A 23,182-nucleotide genomic window follows, 5' to 3' on the forward strand; every position below is an offset into this window, starting at 1 on the left:
GGGACACGCCTCTCCCTCCCCTGCCCCGCCGCAGCACAGGCAGATGACTATGGAGATGAGCGCAATGGAAGCGCTCATCTCCCTGTGCCCGGCTGCAGCCGCTCAGGGGGCATTTTAGTTGGGGGGGCACATGGGGGGGCACAGCATGATATAGGGGGGGCCGTGGCCCCCTCTGGCCCCCCCCTGGCGACGCCACTCAGGAGCATTGGATTTGCTAAGATTTGCTTTTAGTGAATATGAGGTTACAATGGCTACTAAAAGAGTAAATCAGGCACAGCGATTCATTCATACAAAATGCAAATGTTTACGTTTCATTATGTACAGTATGTAACATATATGCAAAATTCAAACCTGATTCCTAGATTTATTTGGTTCTTATTACAGAGCCTAATAACATTAATGGGTAAACAGGGGTAGAAGCGTCCCAATATTTAAAAGCCATTGCATCCCAATATTGCATTTTTTAAGCAGGAAATATAATCTCTTAACACCCCATTAAACATAGGCCGCCTGTACTTAACCCCTCCGAGTATGATACAAAGGTCATATTTACATATCATTACGAGGTCTGCTGCTGCCCTCTCTACATATTAGGTGGTCTCCTGCATTATACACATGTGGCTTAAAGGGTACCTTCACCTTTAAATGCCATTTCATAGTTTACATATAGGTATAGTCTGCAAAAAACACGTTGAACAGCTCTGCCAGGGGTGCACCTAGCCTTTCTGCTGCCTGAGGCGAAAACTGAAAGGGCACCCCCACTCCCCAATGCCAATTTCTTAACCTAACCCCCTCCCTTCACCCCACGGCCCTTCAGCTGCCCCCCCTCTTGCCCCTACCTAGTGTGCCTGAGGCGATCGACCTGGCCTCATTGGTGGTGCACCCCTGAGCTCTGCATCACATTTTATGACTTGTACATACTGTATTCTTTTCCATCATTTCTTCCGCCATTCTTTTCCAGAGCTGCATTCACAATTCTTCGTGATCTGATCTTACATCTTTGTGCTTTAGGTAGACCGATACACACTAATCAACCTAAGGCCTCATGCAAACGACCGTAAGTATTTTGCGGTCCGCAAAAAACAGATCCGCAAAAAATACGGATGACGTCTGTGTGCACTCCGTATTTTGCGGAACAGAGCAGCTGGCCCCTAATAGAACAGTCCTATCCTTGTCTGTAATGCAGACAATAATAGGACATGTTCTATTCTTATGCGGAATGGACATACGGAATCGGAATGCACACGGAGTAACTTCAGTTTTTTTTTAGCGGACCCATTGAAAGGAATAGTTCCACATACGGTCTGCACAAAAAACGGAACTGACACGGAAAGAAAATACTTTTGTGTGCATGAGCCCTAATATTGTACACTGTAGGGCTTTAAACAGCTGTGACCGATTAACACATGGACTCCACAAGACCTCTGAAGATGGCCAAGACCCTGTGTTAGCAGCAGACTCTTTAAAGGGAATGTGTCATCAGAAAACAAGCTATTGTTTAAATCACATTTTTATGTTTAATATATTTTGAAGGATTTTTGATTATCTTAAATTTTCAGTGTCACTATATTTTAAAAAAAACATTAGTCTAATAATAGGCACCACTTATTGGTCTGTACTGAACACTTTACTGCAGTTATCTGCTTATCATAACAAGCAGGATTAGAATGGCAGATATCACCTCTATATATAGATAACAATGGATCCACCATTTACAATAGGTGATTGCCAAGGCTTATCTAATCTCTCCTGACCTCTGCACAGGCCACAGAGCACGACTAGAAAGCTCTCCCATAGAAGTCAATGATTTCTCCACCAGACCATTGTGTCTATTGCCCATGTGGCTGCTGTAAAGCAGTTCTCTAAATGCTGCAAAGTACTGACAAGATGGCTGGCAACATGTTCAGGAAATAGAATCAATAAATCTGCAATCAAAAAATAAAAACAGATTAGGAAAAAAGGATATCTGTTGCTATCTGGCGCACAGGAGTGACACACAAACCAATGATAGAGGTGCACACAGTTAAGAGGAATCACCCTTCCTCTTAGAAAGAAAAACTGAAAAAATAGGGTAGCCGGGCACACTCAATATACTGGGAACATATAGAATTTAATATATCATAAAATATGACCATGCATATAATATGCAACAATGAATGAAATAAAATAGCCTAAAAATAAAATAAAATAAATAACCTAAAATCGATAATAAGAAAGTGCGGTGTATAAATAAATAAGACGGTACAATAGTGTCATGGTCTTACCTGCTTGCTGCTCTCCTTCGTTTGACATGTGCTGGCGGCCATCTTGGATTCTGGGTTTCTTGTAGCCTTCCACCCTGCGGCTCCTCCTTCCTCTGGGAGGAGCTGGATGCCTAGCTCATATATATAGGAGGTCTGTGGCTTCAGTTCCTTGCTTGGTCCTCTTGTGTTCACATGCTTCTAAGACTGCTGCTGCTTCTGGTTCCTGATCCTGGCTTCGTCTGACTACCCTTCTGGTTCCTGATCCTGGCTTCGTCTGACTACCCTGCTGGTTCCTGATCCTGGCTTCGTCTGACTACCCTGCTGGTTCCTGATCCTGGCTTCGTCTGACTACCCTGCTGGTTCCTGATCCTGGCTTCGTCTGACTACCCTTCTGGTTCCTGACCTCTGGCTTCGCAAAGACTCTGCTCGGTTTCACCATCCGTTTGGACTTTTGCTTTACAGCTTTATTTTCAATAAAGCCTTCTCATTTTCACTTATCTCTTGTTGTACGTCTGGTTCATGGTTCCGTGACATTAGGACCAAGCCATGAATTCTGACGGTACAGGGCCATCCTCGCTACCCACGCTGGTTGCCAGACTTGATCAGCAGGATCACCTGTTGGGTCGGTTTGCTGTGGCGTTGCAAACCCTGCTTGAACGCACGGCTCATTTCGCTCCCGTTGCCGATGGGTCGGTTGTCGCTCCTGGGCTCGCTCCTACTGCCGCTCCTGTTGTTGCGCCAGAGTCTACCCCGACACCTGCGGTGTTTCGGGGTATGACCGGTTCTGCCCCTCTTCCACAGCGCTTTGGGGGAGAGCCAACTCAGTGCCGAGGTTTCCTTAACCAGGTGGGCATTTATTTCGAGTTGCTGCCACATGCCTTTCCTACTGAGAGATCAAAGGTGGGCTTCTTGATCTCGCTGCTCTCGGACAAGGCCTTGGCCTGGGCCAGCCCTTTATGGGAGAACAACAATCCGGTGGTTGCCGAGTTTTCCGGTTTTGTTGCTTCTCTTCGGAAGGTATTCGATGTGCCGGCTCGTGCTGCCTCTGCTGCGAAGCTCCTTTTGTCCATCAGACAGGGTTCACGATCCGTAGCTGAATACGCCATTGAGTTTCGTACCCTGGCAGCAGAGGTGGGCTGGAATAATGAGGCTCTGGTCGCTGCTTTCTCTCATGGTCTCTCGGATGCCTTGAAGGATGAGGTTGCAGCTAAGGACCTACCAGTTGAGCTCGAGTCTCTTATTTCTTTCCTGATTTTGATTGACACCAGACTCAGGGAGAGACCTTCCTTTAAGGAGAACCTGCGGAGGTCTTCTAACAGATTGGTGCCTACGTTTGCTGTCCCACCCGTGCCTCCCTCTCCTCCCACGCCTCCTGGGGATGACTTGTCTGGGGGTGAACCCATGCAGCTGGGGTTTGCTCGCCTGTCCGAGGGGGAGAGGGCACTCCGGAGACGTGAGGGCCGATGCATGTACTGTGGTCTCGGTGGGCATTTTCGGTTGGCATGTCCGAACCGTCCGGGAAACGCTCGTACCCTGAGAACCTGTCGGGGGCAGATCTTGGGTGGAGTCTCCTCGTCCCCGGTTTCCCGTGTTGACAAACCACTGATCACTGTTGTCCTCTCCTGGGTCGGGGGCTCGGTGACGACCCAGGCGTTGGTGGACTCTGGTGCTGGTGGTTTGTTCATTGATAGTGTGTTCGCTGCCGCCAATTCCATTCCTCTGCAGGCTCGAGGTTCCCCACTGGCTCTTGAGGCGATAGACGGCAGACCCCTTCTGCCGCCACACGTGACTCATGAGACCCTTCCAGTGGGGATAGCCATTGGTGCCGTTCACAGAGAGTCGGTCTGCCTCCAGGTTATTTCGTCTCCACACTACTCGGTGGTCTTGGGGTACCCCTGGCTCCAGAAGCATAATCCGACTTTCGATTGGAGATCGGTCGAGATCCTCTCGTGGTCACCGCAGTGTGGGGCTAGTTGCATCCATGGGTCTGTCAAGTTGCTGTGTACTTCCTCGGACTCTCTGTTGCCTCCTGAATATGAGGAGTACCGGGATGTATTCGATAAGGTGCGCGCGGTTGCCCTACCTCCGCACCGCCCATATGATTGTGCCATAGAGTTACAATCTGGTGCCGTTCCTCCTCGTGGCAAAGTCTATCCACTGTCGGTACCGGAGAATGAGGCCATGGAGGAGTACGTGAGGGAGGCGCTTTCACGCGGACACATTCGCAAATCTTCGTCCCCGGCAGGGGCTGGATTTTTCTTTGTGAAAAAGAAGGGCGGTGAGTTGAGGCCTTGCATCGATTACAGGGGTCTCAATCGCATCACGATCAAGAACGCTTACCCGATACCCTTGATTTCCGAGCTGTTCGATCGCCTTAAAGGGGCCACGGTCTTTACCAAACTCGACCTGAGGGCGGCATATAACCTGGTAAGGATCAAGGCGGGCGATGAGTGGAAGACCGCGTTTAACACCAGGACCGGTCATTACGAATCCTTGGTTATGCCCTTTGGGTTGTGCAATGCGCCCGCAGTCTTTCAGGAATTCATCAACAATGTTTTCCGTGACCTGTTGCAGCAGTGTGTGGTAGTCTATTTGGATGACATCTTGGTATATTCTGAATCCATGGAGGCCCACATTCTGGATGTCAGACGAGTGTTGCAACGGTTACGAGAGAACAAGCTGTTCGGTAAGCTTGAGAAATGCGAATTTCACCGATCCCAGGTAACCTTCTTAGGTTACATCATTTCCGCTGAGGGGTTCTCCATGGATCCTGAGAAGGTTTCGGCTGTCTTACAGTGGCCCCAGCCCAGTGGTCTTCGTTCCCTGCAGCGCTTTTTGGGCTTCGCCAATTATTATCGGAAGTTCATCAGGGACTTTTCCATGCTGGCCAAGCCTCTCACGGATCTGACCAGGAAGGGCAGTAATTCCCAGGTCTGGCCGCTCGAGGCCATCCGAGCTTTTGAGGCCCTAAAGTCCGCCTTTGTGTCGGCTCCGATTCTGTCGCATCCCAACCCTGGGTTGCCCTTTGTCCTCGAGGTGGACGCGTCTGAGACGGGAGTAGGCGCCCTTCTGTCTCAGCGTAGAACACCAGAGGGTCCTCTGCTTCCTTGTGGGTTTTACTCCCGGAAACTGTCTTCCGCGGAGTGCAACTATCAGATTGGTGACAGGGAGTTATTGGCCATCGTGCAGGCCCTTAAAGAATGGAGGCACTTGCTCGAGGGTTCGGTGGTTCCGGTTCTCATCCTGACGGACCACAAGAATCTGACCTACCTTTCTGAGGCCAAGAGATTGACACCACGTCAGGCCAGATGGGCTCTGTTCTTGTCACGTTTTAATTACGTGGTCTCCTACCTACCCGGTTCCAAGAACATCAGGGCGGATGCCTTATCACGGCAGTACTCCGAGCTGTCCAGGGAGGAGTCGATTCCGACTTCGGTCATACCTCCGAATCAGATCCTGGCCGCCATTCGCACCAGCCTGACCTCTCCCCTGGGTGAGCAGATTTTGGCGGCTCAATCTGGTGCTCCCTCTGGGAGACCCAACGGCAGATGTTTTGTGCCTGAGGAGTTGCGCACTCGGTTGTTGCGTACCTACCATAACTCCAAGACCGCGGGGCATCCTGGAAAGAATCAGCTGTCCTGGGCTGTTTCACGTCTGTTCTGGTGGCCTTCCCTACGTTCCGACATCGCCGCATATGTAGCGGCATGCTCCGTTTGTGCCCAGAGTAAGTCCCCTCGGCACCTTCCGTTGGGCCTTCTGCAACCCATAGCCACCGGGGAGCGTCCATGGTCACACCTGGGGATGGATTTCATTGTGGACCTCCCTGCATCCCGAGGCCATACGGTCATTTTCATGATTGTGGATCGGTTTTCCAAAATGTGCCACTGTGTTCCTCTCAAGAAGTTACCCTCTGCACAAGAGTTGGCCACGATTTTTGCCAGGGAGGTCTTCCGGTTGCACGGTTTGCCTAAGGAGATTGTGTCGGATCGGGGGAGTCAGTTTGTGTCCAGGTTCTGGCGCGCCTTTTGCTCCCAGTTGGGGATTCATCTCTCCTTCTCCTCGGCCTACCACCCTCAGTCCAATGGGGCCGCAGAACGATCCAATCAGGCCTTGGAGCAATTCCTTCGTTGCTATGTCTCCGATCACCAAGACAATTGGGTTGACCTCCTGCCTTGGGCTGAGTTTGCCAGGAACACGGCGGTGAACTCTTCCTCTGGGACGTCTCCCTTCATGGCCAATTATGGGTTCCAACCTGCCGTGTTACCGGAGGTATTCTCTCCCCAGGATATTCCGGCTGTGGAGGATCACCTTTCCGTCATACGTGCTTCTTGGGTACAGATCCAGAAGTCTCTTGAGGTCTCTGCGCAGCGCCAGAGACTCCAGGCTGATCGCAGACGAGCGCCTGCTCCTTCCTACCAGGTCGGAGACCGTGTATGGTTGTCCACCCGCAACCTCAACCTTCGAGTGCCCACTCCCAAGCTGGCGCCTCGCTTTGTTGGTCCCTTCCGAGTGCTTCGCAGGGTAAACCCGGTAGCCTATGCCCTTGCGCTTCCTCCTGGCATGCGGATCTCCAACGTGTTTCATGTCTCCCTGTTGAAGCCACTGGTGTGTAATCGTTTCACTTCCTCGGTTCCTCGGCCTCGTCCGGTCCAAGTGGGCAATCGTGAGGAATATGAGGTGAGCAATATCCTGGACTCACGCCTGGTCCGCGGTCGGTTGCAGTTTTTGGTCCATTGGCGTGGTTATGGTCCAGAGGAGCGTTCCTGGGTTCCCTCCGCAGATGTCCATGCTCCTGCCTTGCTCCGAGCCTTCCACGCACGCTTCCCTCAGAAACCGTTTTGTGCTCCGCGGAGGAGGGGTCCTTGAGGGGGAGGTACTGTCATGGTCTTACCTGCTTGCTGCTCTCCTTCGTTTGACATGTGCTGGCGGCCATCTTGGATTCTGGGTTTCTTGTAGCCTTCCACCCTGCGGCTCCTCCTTCCTCTGGGAGGAGCTGGATGCCTAGCTCATATATATAGGAGGTCTGTGGCTTCAGTTCCTTGCTTGGTCCTCTTGTGTTCACATGCTTCTAAGACTGCTGCTGCTTCTGGTTCCTGATCCTGGCTTCGTCTGACTACCCTTCTGGTTCCTGATCCTGGCTTCGTCTGACTACCCTGCTGGTTCCTGATCCTGGCTTCGTCTGACTACCCTGCTGGTTCCTGATCCTGGCTTCGTCTGACTACCCTGCTGGTTCCTGATCCTGGCTTCGTCTGACTACCCTTCTGGTTCCTGACCTCTGGCTTCGCAAAGACTCTGCTCGGTTTCACCATCCGTTTGGACTTTTGCTTTACAGCTTTATTTTCAATAAAGCCTTCTCATTTTCACTTATCTCTTGTTGTACGTCTGGTTCATGGTTCCGTGACAAATAGTCCTACAATGCGCGTCTGCGCTAGGGACAATACCCCCAAAGTCAACCAGTAATGGTCGCTTGGTAGTAAGTTTCACTTCCAATAGTGGTATATATCGGCATCAAGCCCGTGCTACTGTTTCCAGAATGCTCATGGATGGTATAGACAGTCTTAGTCAATAGTACATACTCCAGATATATTGCTTTGGTATAATCTCGGTAAGTAAAAGTTTAGCGGCGTCCCGCTATACGTACAAGTCAGCTGAACTGATCTGAATGCTGCGCTTTTCCAATGTATGATCTTGTTAGCGTGCTGTTAGGAAAAGTGCTTAGCGTGCCTGCCTGATACCCCTTTGTCGCTCTGGACACCTCTCTTGTAAAGCTGGAGGCCGGTGTCTTGCGAGCTCTATCCGTACGACTTCCGCGCTGGTGGCTGTTTGCACGTGTCTACTGATGCTGTAGCTTGTGGTAGTGCAATAAATTTCCACTCCTCGCGCGCTGAACAATTTCTTGTGGGTAAATTAGCACACGGAAAATTTGTATCCAATAAAGTTCCAATATGTCTGGGGGATCCTTGACCAAACGCGTTTCGGGGTTCTAAATGACCCCTTCCTCAGTGGTTCTCAGTCCCCCATCAAATCACCCCTTATATAGGGTGTTTTGGTCTTCTCTAAGACCCGATGTGGATTTGTTTGTGGATTAATTCCTCCATTTCATTCCATTTGCGTCATTATATAACTGATAAATATTTCTTTAGTACTCCTATAATTCCTTATGTACCATCTTATTTGATAATTTAGGCCACTATGGTAATGCAAAAAATAAGACAATTAATTAAAATTCTCTAAAAAATACTTAAAAAATACTCTAAAAAACATATCATACAATACATTAAAGCAATCCTTCATACGCATGATTTTATATCAGCTTTCATATCAATGGTCCCTGCTTCCCTTGCACCACAAAACGCTGTGGGACCTATGCGGCATCAATACGGTTTTGATGCGGTTTCTCATATCTCTCAATAATTTCTATTTTTATTTAATTTCATTGCTGTATGGTGTGGTACACAGTAAACTAAAGTAGTAGCAATTCTTTGCAGTATATTAATCCATGCATCAATTCTTTCTTACACTATAAATTGTGTTTATATATTATATTTAATAGTTGTGAAAAGGCAGAAGAATGAACTATTTTGTCTGAGGCAGAAGAATGAACTGGAAGGTGATCTGGATATGCCTCTAAGAGCAATGGGGGCGTTGCCATTACACCTAGAGGCTCTGCTCTCTCTGCAACTGCCGCGCCCTCTGCACTTTGATTGACAGGACCAGGCAGTGTAAATGTGATCACACCTGGTCCTGACCTCCTGAAGTGTAGATGGCGCGGCAGTTGCAGAGTTCTATGTGCACATGTAACGGGTCAGCCAGTATCATAGGTACAGAACTGCTGACAGATGCCCTTTAAGTCCTGTAAGATTCTCTAAGTCCATGGATCAGACTTGTTTTTCCAGCACATGCCAGAGTTACACAATCAGATTGAGATTTGGGGAATTTGAAGACCAAGTGAACACCTTGAACTCTTTGTCATGTTCCTCAGTTCCTCAAACCATTCCTGAACAATTGTTGTACTGTGGTCATACCCTTATGCTTGCCAATGTTTCAGACTTCGAGAACTGATTGCTTGCTTACTTCCTGCTATTTCCCACTTCTTCACAGTTTTCAGGCCACCACCCACCTGATGCATTCATTATGCTATAATTCCCTATAGCTGGAAAATCCCTTCAAAAGGCATCAGCCATTGTTGTTTTTTACATATATTTTATAATGTGATGTCATTTCTCATTGATTCTTGATTTGTGTGAGCTTTCGACTAATTAATAAAACATATTGAATTCTTCATTCTAGATTCTGCTTCATGATACTTCGGAACAGGAGGAGATGAGAGGGTTTCCAGGTCCTGTGCAGAGGTGAATGACTGAAGAGAATGGAAATTACTGTAAATCCAACAAAACACAACTGACTATGCATTAAAGGGATCTTCGAAGGCTTTTATACTGATGACCTATTCTCTGGATAGGTCATCAGTATCTGATCGGTGGGACCCCCACCTATCAGCCGTTTCAGAAGGCACTGGAGCTAGCAGTAGGACCAGTGCAGTACATTGTATAGTGGCTGTGCTTGGTATCGCAGCTCAGCCCCATTCACTTCAGTGAGGCTGAACTGCGCCTAGGCCACGTGGCCTAGGTTAAGGTGTCAGAAGGCCACGGCGTTAATGTGAGTCCCGGTGCCGGTGAGTGTCGGACCCCACCAATCAGATACTGATGACTAGGCTTGAGTAAATCGACCTTCAGATCAAGCCTACTGGTGACTTATTAGGAAGATAGATGATCAGTATAAAAGTCTCAGAAAACCCCTTAAAAAGTCAGCTTGCGACTTGTTTAGAAGGTCTCCATGACAATAAGCAAAGGGTATATATCCTGTTGCTGAAATTCAAGTGATCACGTGTAATTGGCGAAGGAATCCATCCAGAAATGTTCAAAGGGTTTTCCAAGTGTTTATCGTCAGGATAGATCATCAGTATCTGATCAGTGGTGGTCCCACACCTGGCGCCTCTGCCAATCAGCTGTTTGAAGAGGCTGCAGCTCTCCAGTAAGCACTGTGGCCTCCTTGCAGCATACCAAAAACAGCGCCTTCCTTTGGATAGCAGCTGTGCTTGGTATCGCAGCTCAGAACATGTCACTTAGATGGGACTAAGCTGCACCTAGGCCATGTGACTGATAAATGTGACATCTCTGGCCTAGGAAGAGGCCGTGGTCAGTGGGGGTGCCGAGTGTCTCACCCCCACCAATTAGATACTGATGACCTATCATGAGGATACACTAGGGAAACATAGGGGGTCATTTATTATACTGAAATACGCCTATATTAGGCGTATTTCAGGCGCAGATGGCAAGGCAACGGTTAGTTGCACCGCCATCTGCGACTTTTCCCCGCTCACGCCAGGTCTAAAATTGTGGGCGTGGAGTGGGTGGGGAAGGGGATGGTCCAGCAGGCCCATCTCAATTATCATTTTCTACACCTGGTTTATGCATAGAAAATGGAAGACAGCTAGGAAGCTGGCTTAAGTTTAGACTAGCCCTGGATGTGCCGAAGTTATGGAGAGGCCGACGCCTCTTCATAACTTCGGTGGATCGATCGCCAGCTATAGGGCTTTATTAACACCGGTGTCAAAAACGCTGGTATTTATAAATGACCCCCATAGTGCTTATTATTAATGAAAGTGCTCAATGTGCTATGCACACGTGCTGGGTTCTCCACAGTGGGAAATTCAGTTTTTAGTAGCTTTTCACTGTGACTCAGGGCTCATGCACAAGAACGTTGCCGCTTTTGCAGTCCGCAAATTGCGGATCCGCAAAACATGGATATTGGACATGTGCATTCCGCATTTTGCTGACCTCTATAGAACTGTCCTATCCTTGTCTACAAAACGGACAAGAATAGGACATGTTCTATTTTTGTTTTGCAGGGCCGCTGAATGACATTCAGATGCAGACAGCACACGGAGTGATGTTCACAACTTTTGCGGACCCATTGAAGGGAAATGGTCTGCATCCAACCCGCAAAAAATCCAGATCGGATGCAGACAAAACACACGGTCATGTGCATGAGCCCTAATAGATGAATAGTCCTGAATAGGAGACCTCTTTATTGGCAGTATTTCCTAAAAAAAAGTACCAGATAATCCCCTTAAAGGGTCTTTTGTAACTTGACAAACATTTTCTAGAATAAGACCTGCTGACTGCAGCAAATCTATCTTTACCAGCCCTTGGAAATGATATGTCTGCTTAGTGTGTCCACTCATTTCCCCTGAAGAGGTCACTTAAAGGGAAACTGTCAGGAGATTCATAGCCTAAAGCAGGCATGCTTAACCTGCGGCCCTCCAGCTGTTGTAAAACTACAACTCCCACAATGCCCTGCTGTAGGCTGATATCTGTAGGCTGTTCGGGCATGCTGGGAGTTGTACTGTAGTTTTGTAACAGCTGGAGGGCCGCAGGTTGAGCATGCCTGGCCTAAAGTATGGGAAACGTGAAATCACAGCAGGATCCCCGGTTACAAACAAATATGTCTTACAGGGAAATATTTTTTTGAGAAAACATTGTTTGAATTGGAGCCAGGAATGGGGAGAAAAGTCATCTCAGTGGTTCCCTGCTGGCTTCTCCCCCCTCATGGCTCCGTTAGATTGACAGGCTTCTCCCTATTTCTTTATAGGGTGTCATGAATGGCCTGATAGGTTCTATCATGAAACAGACAAATCCTGCAGATTTGCCCTTGTGGTGCCCACTTCTGGGAACTTGAGTCATAGTTTTTATGGCTATGGATATAACCTCAGCTGTTGTTGATATTGTTATACAGTCCTGATCAAAAGTTTAAGACCACTTGAAAAAATCATATTTTACATTGTTGGATCTTAACAAGGTTCTAAGTAGAGCTTCAACATGCAACAAGAAGAAATGGGAGTGAGACAAAACATTTTTTGAGCATTTAATTAATTGAAAATAACGATTAAACTGAAACAGGCTGTTTTTCAGCTGATCCAAATTTTAGGACCACATGCCTTTAAAAGGCCAAATCTGTGCGAAGATGTGGATTCATTGTCATTTTCTGTCAGGTAGTCACACGTTGTGATGGCAAAGGCAAAAAAACTCTCCCCTTTTAAACGTGGTCGGGTTGTTGAACTGCATAAGCAGGGTCTCTCACAGCGTGCCATCACTGCTGAGGTGGGACGCAGTAAGACAGTCATTTGGAATTTCTTAAATGAACCTGAGGGTTATGGAACAAAAAAGTCAAGTGGAAGACCCAAAAAAATTTCATCAGCACTGAGCCGAAGGATCCAATTGGCTGTCCGTCAAGACACTGGACGATCCTCGACCCAAATTAAAGCTTTTACTGGTGCTGACTGCAGCCCCATAACCATCAGACGGCATCTGAGACTGAAGGGCTTCAAAAACAAAAAACGTCTTCAAAGACCTCGTCTCCTTGAAAGCCACAGAACTGCTCGTTTGGACTTTGCAAGAGAGCACCAAACATGGGACATTCAAAGGTGGAAGAAAGTATTATTCTCTGATGAGAAAAAATTTAACCTTGATGGTCCTGATGGTTTCCAACGTTACTGGCCTGACAGGCAGATCCCACCTGAGATGTTTTCTATGCGCCATAGTGGAGGGGGCGCCATAATGGTCTGGGGTGCTTTTTCCTTCAGTGGAACAATGGAGCTTCAGGAAGTGCAGGGGCGTCAAACGGCCGCTGGCTATGTCCAGATGTTGCAGAGAGCATTCCTCATGACTGAGGGCCCTCGTCTGTGTGGTAAAGACTGGGTTTTTCAACAGGACAACGCTACAGTACACAATGCCCGCAGGACAAGGGACTTCTTCCAGTAGAATAACATCACTCTTTTGGCCCATCCTGCGTATTCCCCTGATCTAAATCCAATTGAGAACCTTTGGGGATGGATGGCAAGGGAAGTTTACAAAAACAGTTCCTGACAGTAGATGGCCTTTGTGCGGCCGTCTTCACCACTTGGAGAAATGTTCCCACTCACCTCATGGAAACACTTGCATCAAGCATGCCGAAACAAATTTTTGAAGTGATAAACAATAACGGCGGAGCTACTCATTACTGAGTTCATGTTTGGAAGTTGGATTTCTGTTTTGGGGGGGTTTAGTTTTTTTTTGGAGGTGTGGTCCTAAACTTTTGATCAGCTGAAAAACAGCCTGTTTCAGTTTATTCGTTGTTTTCATTAAATTGAATGCTCAAAAAATGTTTTGTCTCACTCCCATTTCTTCTTGTTGCACGTTGAAGCTCTACTTGGAACCTTGTTAAGACCCAGCCATGCTAAATATGATTTTTTGCCATTTTTTCAAGTGGTCTTAAACTTTTGATCAGGACTGTATGTATGTGCCCTGTATCAGGGTTTATGATTGTTACATTTCATTTTATTATCTGTAGCTAGTATGTATCTTACATATCTAAGGGATCACATGAATGGCAGTGTTCAGCATACATTTGTGGTCTTGCGGCTTTTCATATAATAACCATACAGAAGTTACTATGCAGCAGTGGAGTTGAAGGTATAATCGTTTTACATTATGTCAAACAGCTCAAAATTATAATATGTACAAAAGATTAAAAATGCCCACACAGTAATTTTATAGATAACACATCTCAGTCAGAACAGGTTAGCTAATGATAAAGAGAAGAAAGCTGGAGATGGACTTTTTACTAGGTGTTCATAAAGGACAGCTTACCCCGTATAATTTAATGACCCCCTCTTCTGATGCCGGTGCTTCCATGTATGTGTACATAGGCTCTTGAGTGACAGTGATCAAATGATCCCCCATTGCCTACCTCCCTCTTGGCTTGAAAAATGTAGGGCCTGTTACGCAGTCTGCCATGGACCCCCTCAAATCCAGTCTGTGCTTGTCTCTGCCCAGGACCTATTCTCATTCCTTGCACAATAGAAGAGTGTTGTGACCTTCCAGCTGGTTCCCCTGTCTGTGGAGACCTTAGGTTATTGACATACCTACCATAGAGGCAGACCAGATGACTGCTATAGGGCCCGGGGCGGAAGGGGGGCCCATCACTGAACTGGTACTCTCATTATGACATGCTGTAAAATTCACTGCATTTTCCATCAGCCACCACTAGGGGATCTCAGTGCAGAGATTCTACAGCTTTCATTGATTTCAATGGTAACTGTATACATTCCTATGAATTTAGCGCCCCCTAATGATGGCTGCAGACAGCCAGTTTTATAATATACTGTGTGCAGAGAGGTTGGAGATTAATCAGTATATTAATGCCAGTTGTCTGGTGTGAATACATTGAGAAATATGGTGTTCAGATAGGGAGCCATATATATGAGCCACCTGTTCCACTTTTTCCAAGATAGAAGTCAGATAAAGTGGGTGAGACATAGTATGACTTTTTTTAATGCATTATTTTAAATTAAAAATGTTTTCCTCCTAATAAGAAAAAAAATTGTAAACTTGTCAAACTTTGGGAGCCATGCTTTGGATTCTACATTGCCTTTGAGTATTTGAATTTTTTCCTGGATTTTTACTAATGGCTTATCCTCAGGATAGGTCATCAGTATGAGATTGGTGGGGTCCAACTCCCAGAATCCCTGCCAATCAGCTGTACAAAGAGGCCGCAGCACTCCATGAGCATTTAGGCCTCTTCCTAGGCCATGTGACATCACATTCATTGGTCACATGACCTAGGCATAGCTCAGTCCCATTCAAGTGAATAAGGACAAGCTGCAATACCAAGCAAAGCCACTATCAAATGGACAGAGCTGTGCTTGAAGAGCTGCGAGGAATCCTCCTCAAACAGCTAATTGGCGGAGGTGTAAGGAATTGGACCCCCGCCCATCTGATATTGATGACCTAATCCTGAGGATAGGATATCAATATGAAAATCCCAGAGTGAAACCAGTAGTGTAACCAGATTTTTTATCTCTTTATTAGGGTTCATTCACACGTCCGCACTTTGGGTCCGGATGGGGTGTGGACCCATTAATTTTTAATGGGGACAGAACTTCTGGTCCGCGGCTCCGCAAAAAATAGAACATGTCCTATTCTTGTACGCAGCTGCGGACAAGAATAGGCATTTCTATTAGGGTGCCGGCCCGGTGTTTTACGGATCGGCAAAACACTGCGGACGTGTGAATGAACCCTTAAATATATACAAAAAGGAATTTTTGCTTGAACGTGCATCAAAAAGAATGTGAATATTTTATTTAAAATGTCACAGATAACTCCACGTTCATGAATTCTGCCGACGCTCCCTTTGCTTCTCTCCCAGTAGGCTCATTTTCCCAGAGACATACATGTAAATGAAATCTTCCTTAAATACATAGCCTGTGTCAATGTGGACTAAGAGATTAGTGGCGCTTTTGGGAAATCGCCAATTGTTTCACTGTGTATGGAAACTGATACGAAATTATGATTTATTAATATTAAAATTAATTTTTGTTCTTGCAGAATATTCTTTGTACTCAGGTTCCGTTAATAGTGTCAGAAGGATATAAAATAGCCTCTATTCACGCCATAAATATTGCCGGCACTCAAACATTAAGTTATTCTAGGGCTGTATAGCAGACATGAACCTTAGAGCTGTCTGGGAGTTACTTCTTACTTTTACAATGCCGTTAAATAAATATGTGCCCCCATAGAAAAACAAAAAGAAAAAAAAGGGTTCAAGGATGGTTTGCTTCCCAAACAAAACTCCACGTGTTCCAATGAAGATAAAGGGACATTCGTTTTTATTCGATACAATGTATCACCATTTAAAAGGGTTTTCTGAGATTTTTATACTGATGACCTATCCTCAGGACAGTAGTGATGAGCGAAGGATTGGAAAATTTTATTCGGCTGCTTTGCTGAATTTTACAAAAAGATTTTCTTTGTGACAATTTACTTCATCACGTAGCGCATTTCATTATAAGTAGTGGTTGTAATGACAGGGAACAGCGATTGCGCCGCTCCCTGTCATTGAACCCCTCAGATGCCGCATTTATAGCTGATTGCAGCATCTGATAGCAGTAATATAGTGTAAACTCAAAAAATTTAATAAAATCACACTTACCCTCATCCATTTGATCGCGAAGAGCCAGCCGCCTCCATCTTGATTGAAGATCTAGCGGGAAATCTCGCGCGGCCTCCGTGATGATGTCGTCATGTTGGCCGGCGTGGTGACATCATACGTCACCGTGCACGGGACTTCGCGCAGGATCTTCAAACAACATGGTGGCGGCTGGCTCTTCACACTGAAACGGATGAGGTAAGTGTGATTTTTTTTAAACATTTTTTACCGCCATTCAGGGAAAATCAATTCCTAGCACAATAAAATTCGGCTTCGCTATGAATTGAATTTTCCCTGAAATTCGGATCGAATTCAACTTCGTCAGGTTCAATTCGCTCAACACTAGACATCAGTATGTGATTGGTGGGGGTCCAACAGCTAGGACCCCCGCCGATCTGCAGTTTGACAAGGCAGCAGTGCTCCTGTCTTCTTTTCCTAGTCCAGCGACGACACGTTCATCAGTCACGTGGCCTAGGAGCAGCTCAGCTCCATCAAAGTGAATGGGGCTGAGCGTGATATCAAGCACAGCTGCTATACAATGGGAGGTGCTGTGCTTGGTGAGCATGGAGAAGGCCGCGGCACTCACAGGAGTGCCGGTGCCTTCTCAAACAGCTGATCAGCGGTAGTCCCAGGTGTCAAACCCCACCAATCAGATACTGATGACCTATCCAGAGGATAGGTCATCAGTAAAAAAATGTCAGAAAACTCTTAAGTCCAATAGGCAATGCATTTTGGAGGTTAAAACCCCCTCATCGGGTCAAATGTACATATATATATATATATATATATACTCACCTAAAGAATTATTAGGAACACCATACTAATACGGTGTTGGACCCCCTTTTGCCTTCAGAACTGCCTTAATTCTACGTGGCATTGATTCAACAAGCTGCTGATAGCATTCTTTAGAAATGTTGGCCCATATTGATAGGATAGCATCTTGCAGTTGATGAAGATTTGAGGGATGCACATCCAGGGCACGAAGCTCCCGTTCCACCACATCCCAAAGATGCTCTATTGGGTTGAGATCTGGTGACTGTGGGGGCCATTTTAGTACAGTGAACTCATTGTCATGTTCAAGAAACCAATTTGAAATGATTCGAGCTTTGTGACATGGTGCATTATCCTGCTGGAAGTAGCCATCAGAGGATGGATACATGCTCTCATTCTGTTTACGCCAAATTCGGACTCTACCATTTGAATGTCTCAACAGAAATCGAGACTCATCAGACCAGGCAACATTTATCCAGTCTTCAACAGTCCAATTTTGGTGAGCTCGTGCAAATTGTAGCCTCTTTTTCCTATTTGTAGTGGAGATGAGTGGTACCCGGTGGGGTCTTCTGCTGTTGTAGCCCATCCGCCTCAAGGTTGTGCGTGTTGTGGCTTCACAAATGCTTTGCTGCATACCTCGGTTGTAACGAGTGGTTATTTCAGTCAACATTGCTCTTCTATCAGCTTGAATCAGTCGGCCCATTCTCCTCTGACCTCTACCATCCACAAGGAATTTTTGACCACAGGACTACCGCATGCTGGATATTTTTCCCTTTTCACACCATTCTTTGTAAACCCTAGAAATGGTTGTGCGTGAAAATCCCAGTAACTGAGCAGATTGTGAAATACTCAGACCGGCCCGTCTGGCACCAACAACCATGCCACACTCAAAATTGCTTAAATCACCTTTCTTTCCCATTCTGACATTCAGTTTGGAGTTCAGGAGATTGTCTTGACCAGGAGCACCCCCCTAAATGCATTGAAGCAACTGCCATGTGATTGGTTGATTAGATAATTGCATTAATGAGAAATAGAACAGGTGTTCCTAATAATTCTTTAGGTGAGTGTATATATATGGCCATATATATGTGTCCTTTTGACCTGATAATGAGGTTTTAACCCTAAAACGCATTGTCTATTGGACTTAAATGGTGATACACTGTATCGAAAAAAGACGATTGTCCCTTTATCTTCATTGGTACATGTGGAGTTTTGTTTGGGGAGTGCACTGTGCTTGGACCCCTTTTTTTTTCTTCAGTTTCGCTTTGTGTCTTCAATAATTTAAAGCAGATTTGTTACCTGTCACGCTGGTTAGGATACGAGATACAATAGAAACACAGAAAACCATAAAACAAGTGTCTAGGCCAGAAGCTGAGAATAAAGGTCACCTCCTGACAAATCCCTACCAACTCTCCCTGGACTTCTGTGCCCACATTCAGACCCTGAAGGTGGGAATAAACGTGCCCCCGTGCCTAAGACTAAAGAAACCCTAAGATCCCTAAGATGGTGGAAAAGGGGAAAAGAGACAGCCTGCTTCCTCAAGCAAGGAGGGAGCAGGTGTCTCCCTAACAGCCTAGACAGAACACAAGAGAGCAACAAAACCAACTTATCTGTAGCTGAGCAGAAACAGCGATTCCTCCCTTCCTTCCTCAGAGCAAGATAGAAGCTATAACCTGCACAGGACACTGGGAAGGAGCGTAATATAAACTCATACAAACGACCCCACCCAGTGCACCTGAAAGGAGGCGGATGCAGCTCAAATCCAAACCCAAAAACAAAACAAACTACACACGTGCTGCTAACCTGGCAGACCTCCGCACATAACCTGAGCAGGGCATGACATTACCACTCCTGATGCCTGTTTTAGAAAATAATTGTGATTCTTATTAAATGACTATTCATGTGATTCTTTATAGAGCAGGTGCTCTGTTATACCTACTAGACATTTATGAATGAATTGGAAACTGGGTATTACCAGTTGGGGGTGTGTCCCTGCATAGTCTGACACTGGCAGCACTGATTGGATAGTGTCAGACTCTGCCCCAACTGGTAACACCCATCTGGACCTTGATTGCAAACTGCTAGCAGGAATAATAAACATAGAGTCATAAGAATAGATGCTCCAGAATTGTTATTACATTGGGAATGCACGTAGTTAGAGAAACAGACAAGTCAGCAGAATGCTGTAGGTCCTTTTTAAAGGGGTATTCCCATCATAGACAGTGGGGGAATATCGCTAGGATGTGCCCCCATTGTCTGATAGATGCAATTGCCACCTTTGGAACCGCACCTACAATGGAGCGGGGATAGTTGTGGCTGGAAGACCCTAGGTTTCCCGGAGTCCGTCCACCACCAAGCGCTGCTCCCATACCAGTGAATGGGAGCACAGTGCGCATGCGCGGCCCCCGCTCCCATTCATTTCTATGGGGCCAACGAAAATAGCCAAACCAGTGCTCGGCTATTTTCGGGGGCCCTATAGAAATGAATAGAGGGCGGCTGCGCATGCGCAGTGCACCCTCCACCACCTTCCCCGCTCCGTTCTCTGTGTAGATGCGGGTCCCATTGTCTGTGATAGCAAAACCCCTTTAAGTGTAGTTCAGATGCACATTAGTTGCAGAGAATTAATTTTCCTTAAATTTTACAAAGTAATGAGTGTCTATAAGAAAAAGCAGCTTCTCCATGTGTTCTGTTCATTTTGTACATTATATTATCATTATCATCATCTCCTTGTAACAACTCTCTGCACGTCTCTGATACTCCGACCATAAAGCATTTCTGACAATGGGATGCTGGCACGGAGCCGGATCAGTTTTAGCACTTATCCAGTAAATAATGAAAACATAAAATAAAATTAGAGACGAAACCATAACTAATTGGCAAATATGCAAAATTAGATTGTAAATGTTCTCTAATTGCATTTATCTCAATAGCAACAGAACACTGACTACTAAAACAGAATGTAAAGAGAAGAGCAAAACAGACATAACATTGGTAATGCGAAAATGATATAAATAGGTAGATTTTAAGGGACTGGCCAGTTTAAGAAAAAAATTATCACATTAGGCTGGGTTCACATCGCTGATTAGTTTTCTGTTCTTTTGATCCCTCAGAAGAACAGAAAAAAATGGATCCTTTTTTTGAGCATCTGTTGTGCTTATTTTGCATCCATTTTAGCCCTGTTTCACACTTGCGTGGTTGTTTTCCGGTATTGAGATCCGGCAGAGGATCTCAATACCGGAAAAAAACATTTACGTTTAGTCCCCATGCATTCTGAATGGAAAGAGATGCATCAGGATTTCTTTCGTTCCGTCAGCATCCAGTTTTGTGACTGGACACAACCGCTTCAAGCTGCGGTTTTGTGTCCAGACCAAAAAAAAACCCGGAAAAGAGCGAATCAGTCACTAAAAACAATGTAAGTCAATGGTGACAGATCCGTTTTTTTAGGAGCCTAAACAACCAGATCCGTCAGCCATTGACTTTCAATGTATTTAGTGACTAATCAGTTTTTTCCCGTTTTGATTTCACACAACCGCATCCTAACGGTACGGATGCATCCTGATGCGCAAAATCAAAACTGATCAGTTTAATTCTGGTATTGAGATCCTCTGCCGGAATTAACAATGCAAGTGTGAAACAGGCCTTAGCCATTTCTGCCTGAGATCCGTTATTTTTGACGGGAAGAAAAGTCCTGCATGGAAGATTTTTCCTTCTGTCAAAAATAACGTATCTGACGGAAATGGCTAAAATGGATGCAAAATAAGCACAATGAATGTTAAAAAAAAAAGGATCTACGTATTTTTTTTATTTTCTGTTCTGATGGATCAGAAGAACAGAAAATGGATGGAGGAATGGAAAACCAAACGGATTTGAACCCAGCCTTAGGCCTATTTCACACTACCGTATGGCTATTTCAGTGTTTTGCGGTCCGTTTTTCACGGATCCGTTGTTCCGTTTTTTTGTTTCCGTTGTTTTTCAGTTTCCCTTCCGTTTTTCCGAATGGCATAAACAGTATACAGTAATTACATAGAAAAAATTGGTCTGGGCATAACATTTTCAATAGATGGTTCCGCAAAAACGGAACGGATACGGAAGACATACGGATGCATTTCCGTATGTGTTCCGTTTTTTTTTGCTGACCCATTGACTTGAATGGAGCCACGGAACGTGATTTGCGGGCAATAATAGGACATGTTCTATATTTCAACGGAAATACGGAAACGGAATGCATATGGAGTACATTCCGTTTTGTTTTTTTGCGGAACCATTGAAATGAATGGTTCCATATACGGACCGTATATGGAACGCAAAAAACGGCCCACAAAACGGCAAAAAAAAACGGTAGTGTGAAAGAGGCCTTAACTGAGAAATGAACTGGGAAACTCCTTTTCATCTATTTGGCTAAAGATCCACTATCTGTCATCCAAGATGGCCGCACCGTGTGCCTGATGCATACAGTGTATCGGTAGTCCAAGACACTTCCTGCTTGTCCAGCCCTGCCCTTGCAGCACTCACGTCTGAGCAGTGCTAACCAATCAGAGGGCAGCAAGAAGTGTCTTGGCCTATCAAATACACAGAATACATCAGGTAGTCCGATTAATGGTGCGGCCATCTTGGATGCCAGAAGAGGAGCCAAGAAATCGGCATAATCTGCAGCTGAAAAAGATGAACAGGCGGTCCCCGTGTAAGTGTTCTGTTCGTTTCCAAGTTAATGTGACGCTTCCTTCTTGAACCAGTGGGTTGATTTAAGAGGTTTACTTAGTTGAGCAACAATTTGTCCTAAGGAGGGAGAAAATGTAATAAAACTATAAAGAACCATTACTTATTACATTTATTCCCCTGCCGCTCCAGCAGTGCCACTCCAATCCATCCTGCTGGTGTCAATCCCATATACCCACATGACCGCTGCAGGCAATCACTGGCCTCAGTGGTATACAGCACAGAACCGATAAGGCCAGAGATGGGCTGCAACTTCAGATGAGTAAGCGGGTATTCCACAGCCGCAGCCAAGTCAACAGAGACCGGCGGCACTGGCGCTTGAACAGATGGGAAATAAATAACTGTCGCTTCATATAAAATTTCCCTCCTTGGGCAGTTTTTAGCCCAGCTTTGACACCACTTTAAAGAGTATGGGGGAGATTTATCAAACTGATGAAAAGTAGAACTGGCTTAGTTGCCCGTAACAACCAATCAGATTCCACCTTTATTTTTCAGAGCATCATTGGAAAATGAAAGGTGGAATCTAATTGGTTGCTATGGGCAACTAATCAAGTTCTACTTTACACCAATTTGATAAATCTGGCCCATATATCTGTCTTCCTGACATTTCACAAGAGGTGTTGTTCCTCTCCTCTTCCTCCTAGGCATGGGCATAACTATAGTCATAGCACTTGCTATGGGGCCCAGAGGTTGGGAGGGAATGGCTGCTAGGTGCAAAAAAACATTATACATTTTTGTAGGGAATACACTGGCTTTTTGCTATAATGTGGGTTTTCTGATATATGGCGCTCACCACTTACGCATGTGCGCTTGGCAGCTGAAGACATCTGTGTTGGTCCCATGTTCATATGTGTCCGCATTGCTGAGAAAAATGATGTTTTAAATGCAAATGAGCCCCTAGGAGCAACGGGGGTGTTGCCATTACACCTAGAGGCTCTGTTCTTTCTGAAACTGCTGTGTCCTCTCCACTTTGATTTACAGGAGCAGACAGTGTAAACGTCATCACACCTGGCCCTTTCAATCAAAATGCAGAGGCAGAGAGGACACCTTCTAGGTGTAATGGTAACGCCCCCGTTGCTCCTAGAGGTTCATTTGCATATAATAAAACATCATTTTTCTCAGCAATGCGGGCACATATGAACATGGGACCAACACAGATGTCTTCAGCTGCCAAGCACACATGTAACAGGTCAGCCAGTGTCATAGGGACAAATCTGCCGACAGATGCCCTTTAATTATTGCTGCTTAGTGTTCACTCACACGTCCGCAGTGTTTTGCGGATCCGCAAAACATCGGACTGGCACCACAATAGAAATGCCTATTCTTGTCCAAAGCTGCGGACAAGAATAGGACATTCAGTTACAGGATCGCGCTCGAGTCCGACGGCGCATGCACCGCCTGTACAAGCGCGGTCCCGGGGACTG

At 45.9% G+C, this 23,182-nt stretch overlaps 1 protein-coding gene across 4 annotated transcripts in view; it reads left to right on the forward strand.

Moving 5' to 3' along the window:
- The window catches only part of LOC120979751 (protein transport protein Sec16B-like), a 269,654-nt gene that overhangs the window by 87,928 nt on the left and 158,544 nt on the right, over positions 1–23,182 (forward strand). For all 4 annotated transcript variants that reach the window (XM_040408708.1, XM_040408707.1, XM_040408709.1 and 1 more), the window contains one exon: positions 9,534–9,595. In XM_040408708.1, coding sequence (XP_040264642.1) covers positions 9,534–9,595 — 62 coding nt within the window. The remainder of the gene's footprint in view (positions 1–9,533; positions 9,596–23,182) is intronic.

Source organism: Bufo bufo, chromosome 9 (genome assembly GCF_905171765.1).
Source record: "Bufo bufo chromosome 9, aBufBuf1.1, whole genome shotgun sequence".
In the NCBI taxonomy this organism is placed as follows: domain Eukaryota; kingdom Metazoa; phylum Chordata; class Amphibia; order Anura; family Bufonidae; genus Bufo; species Bufo bufo.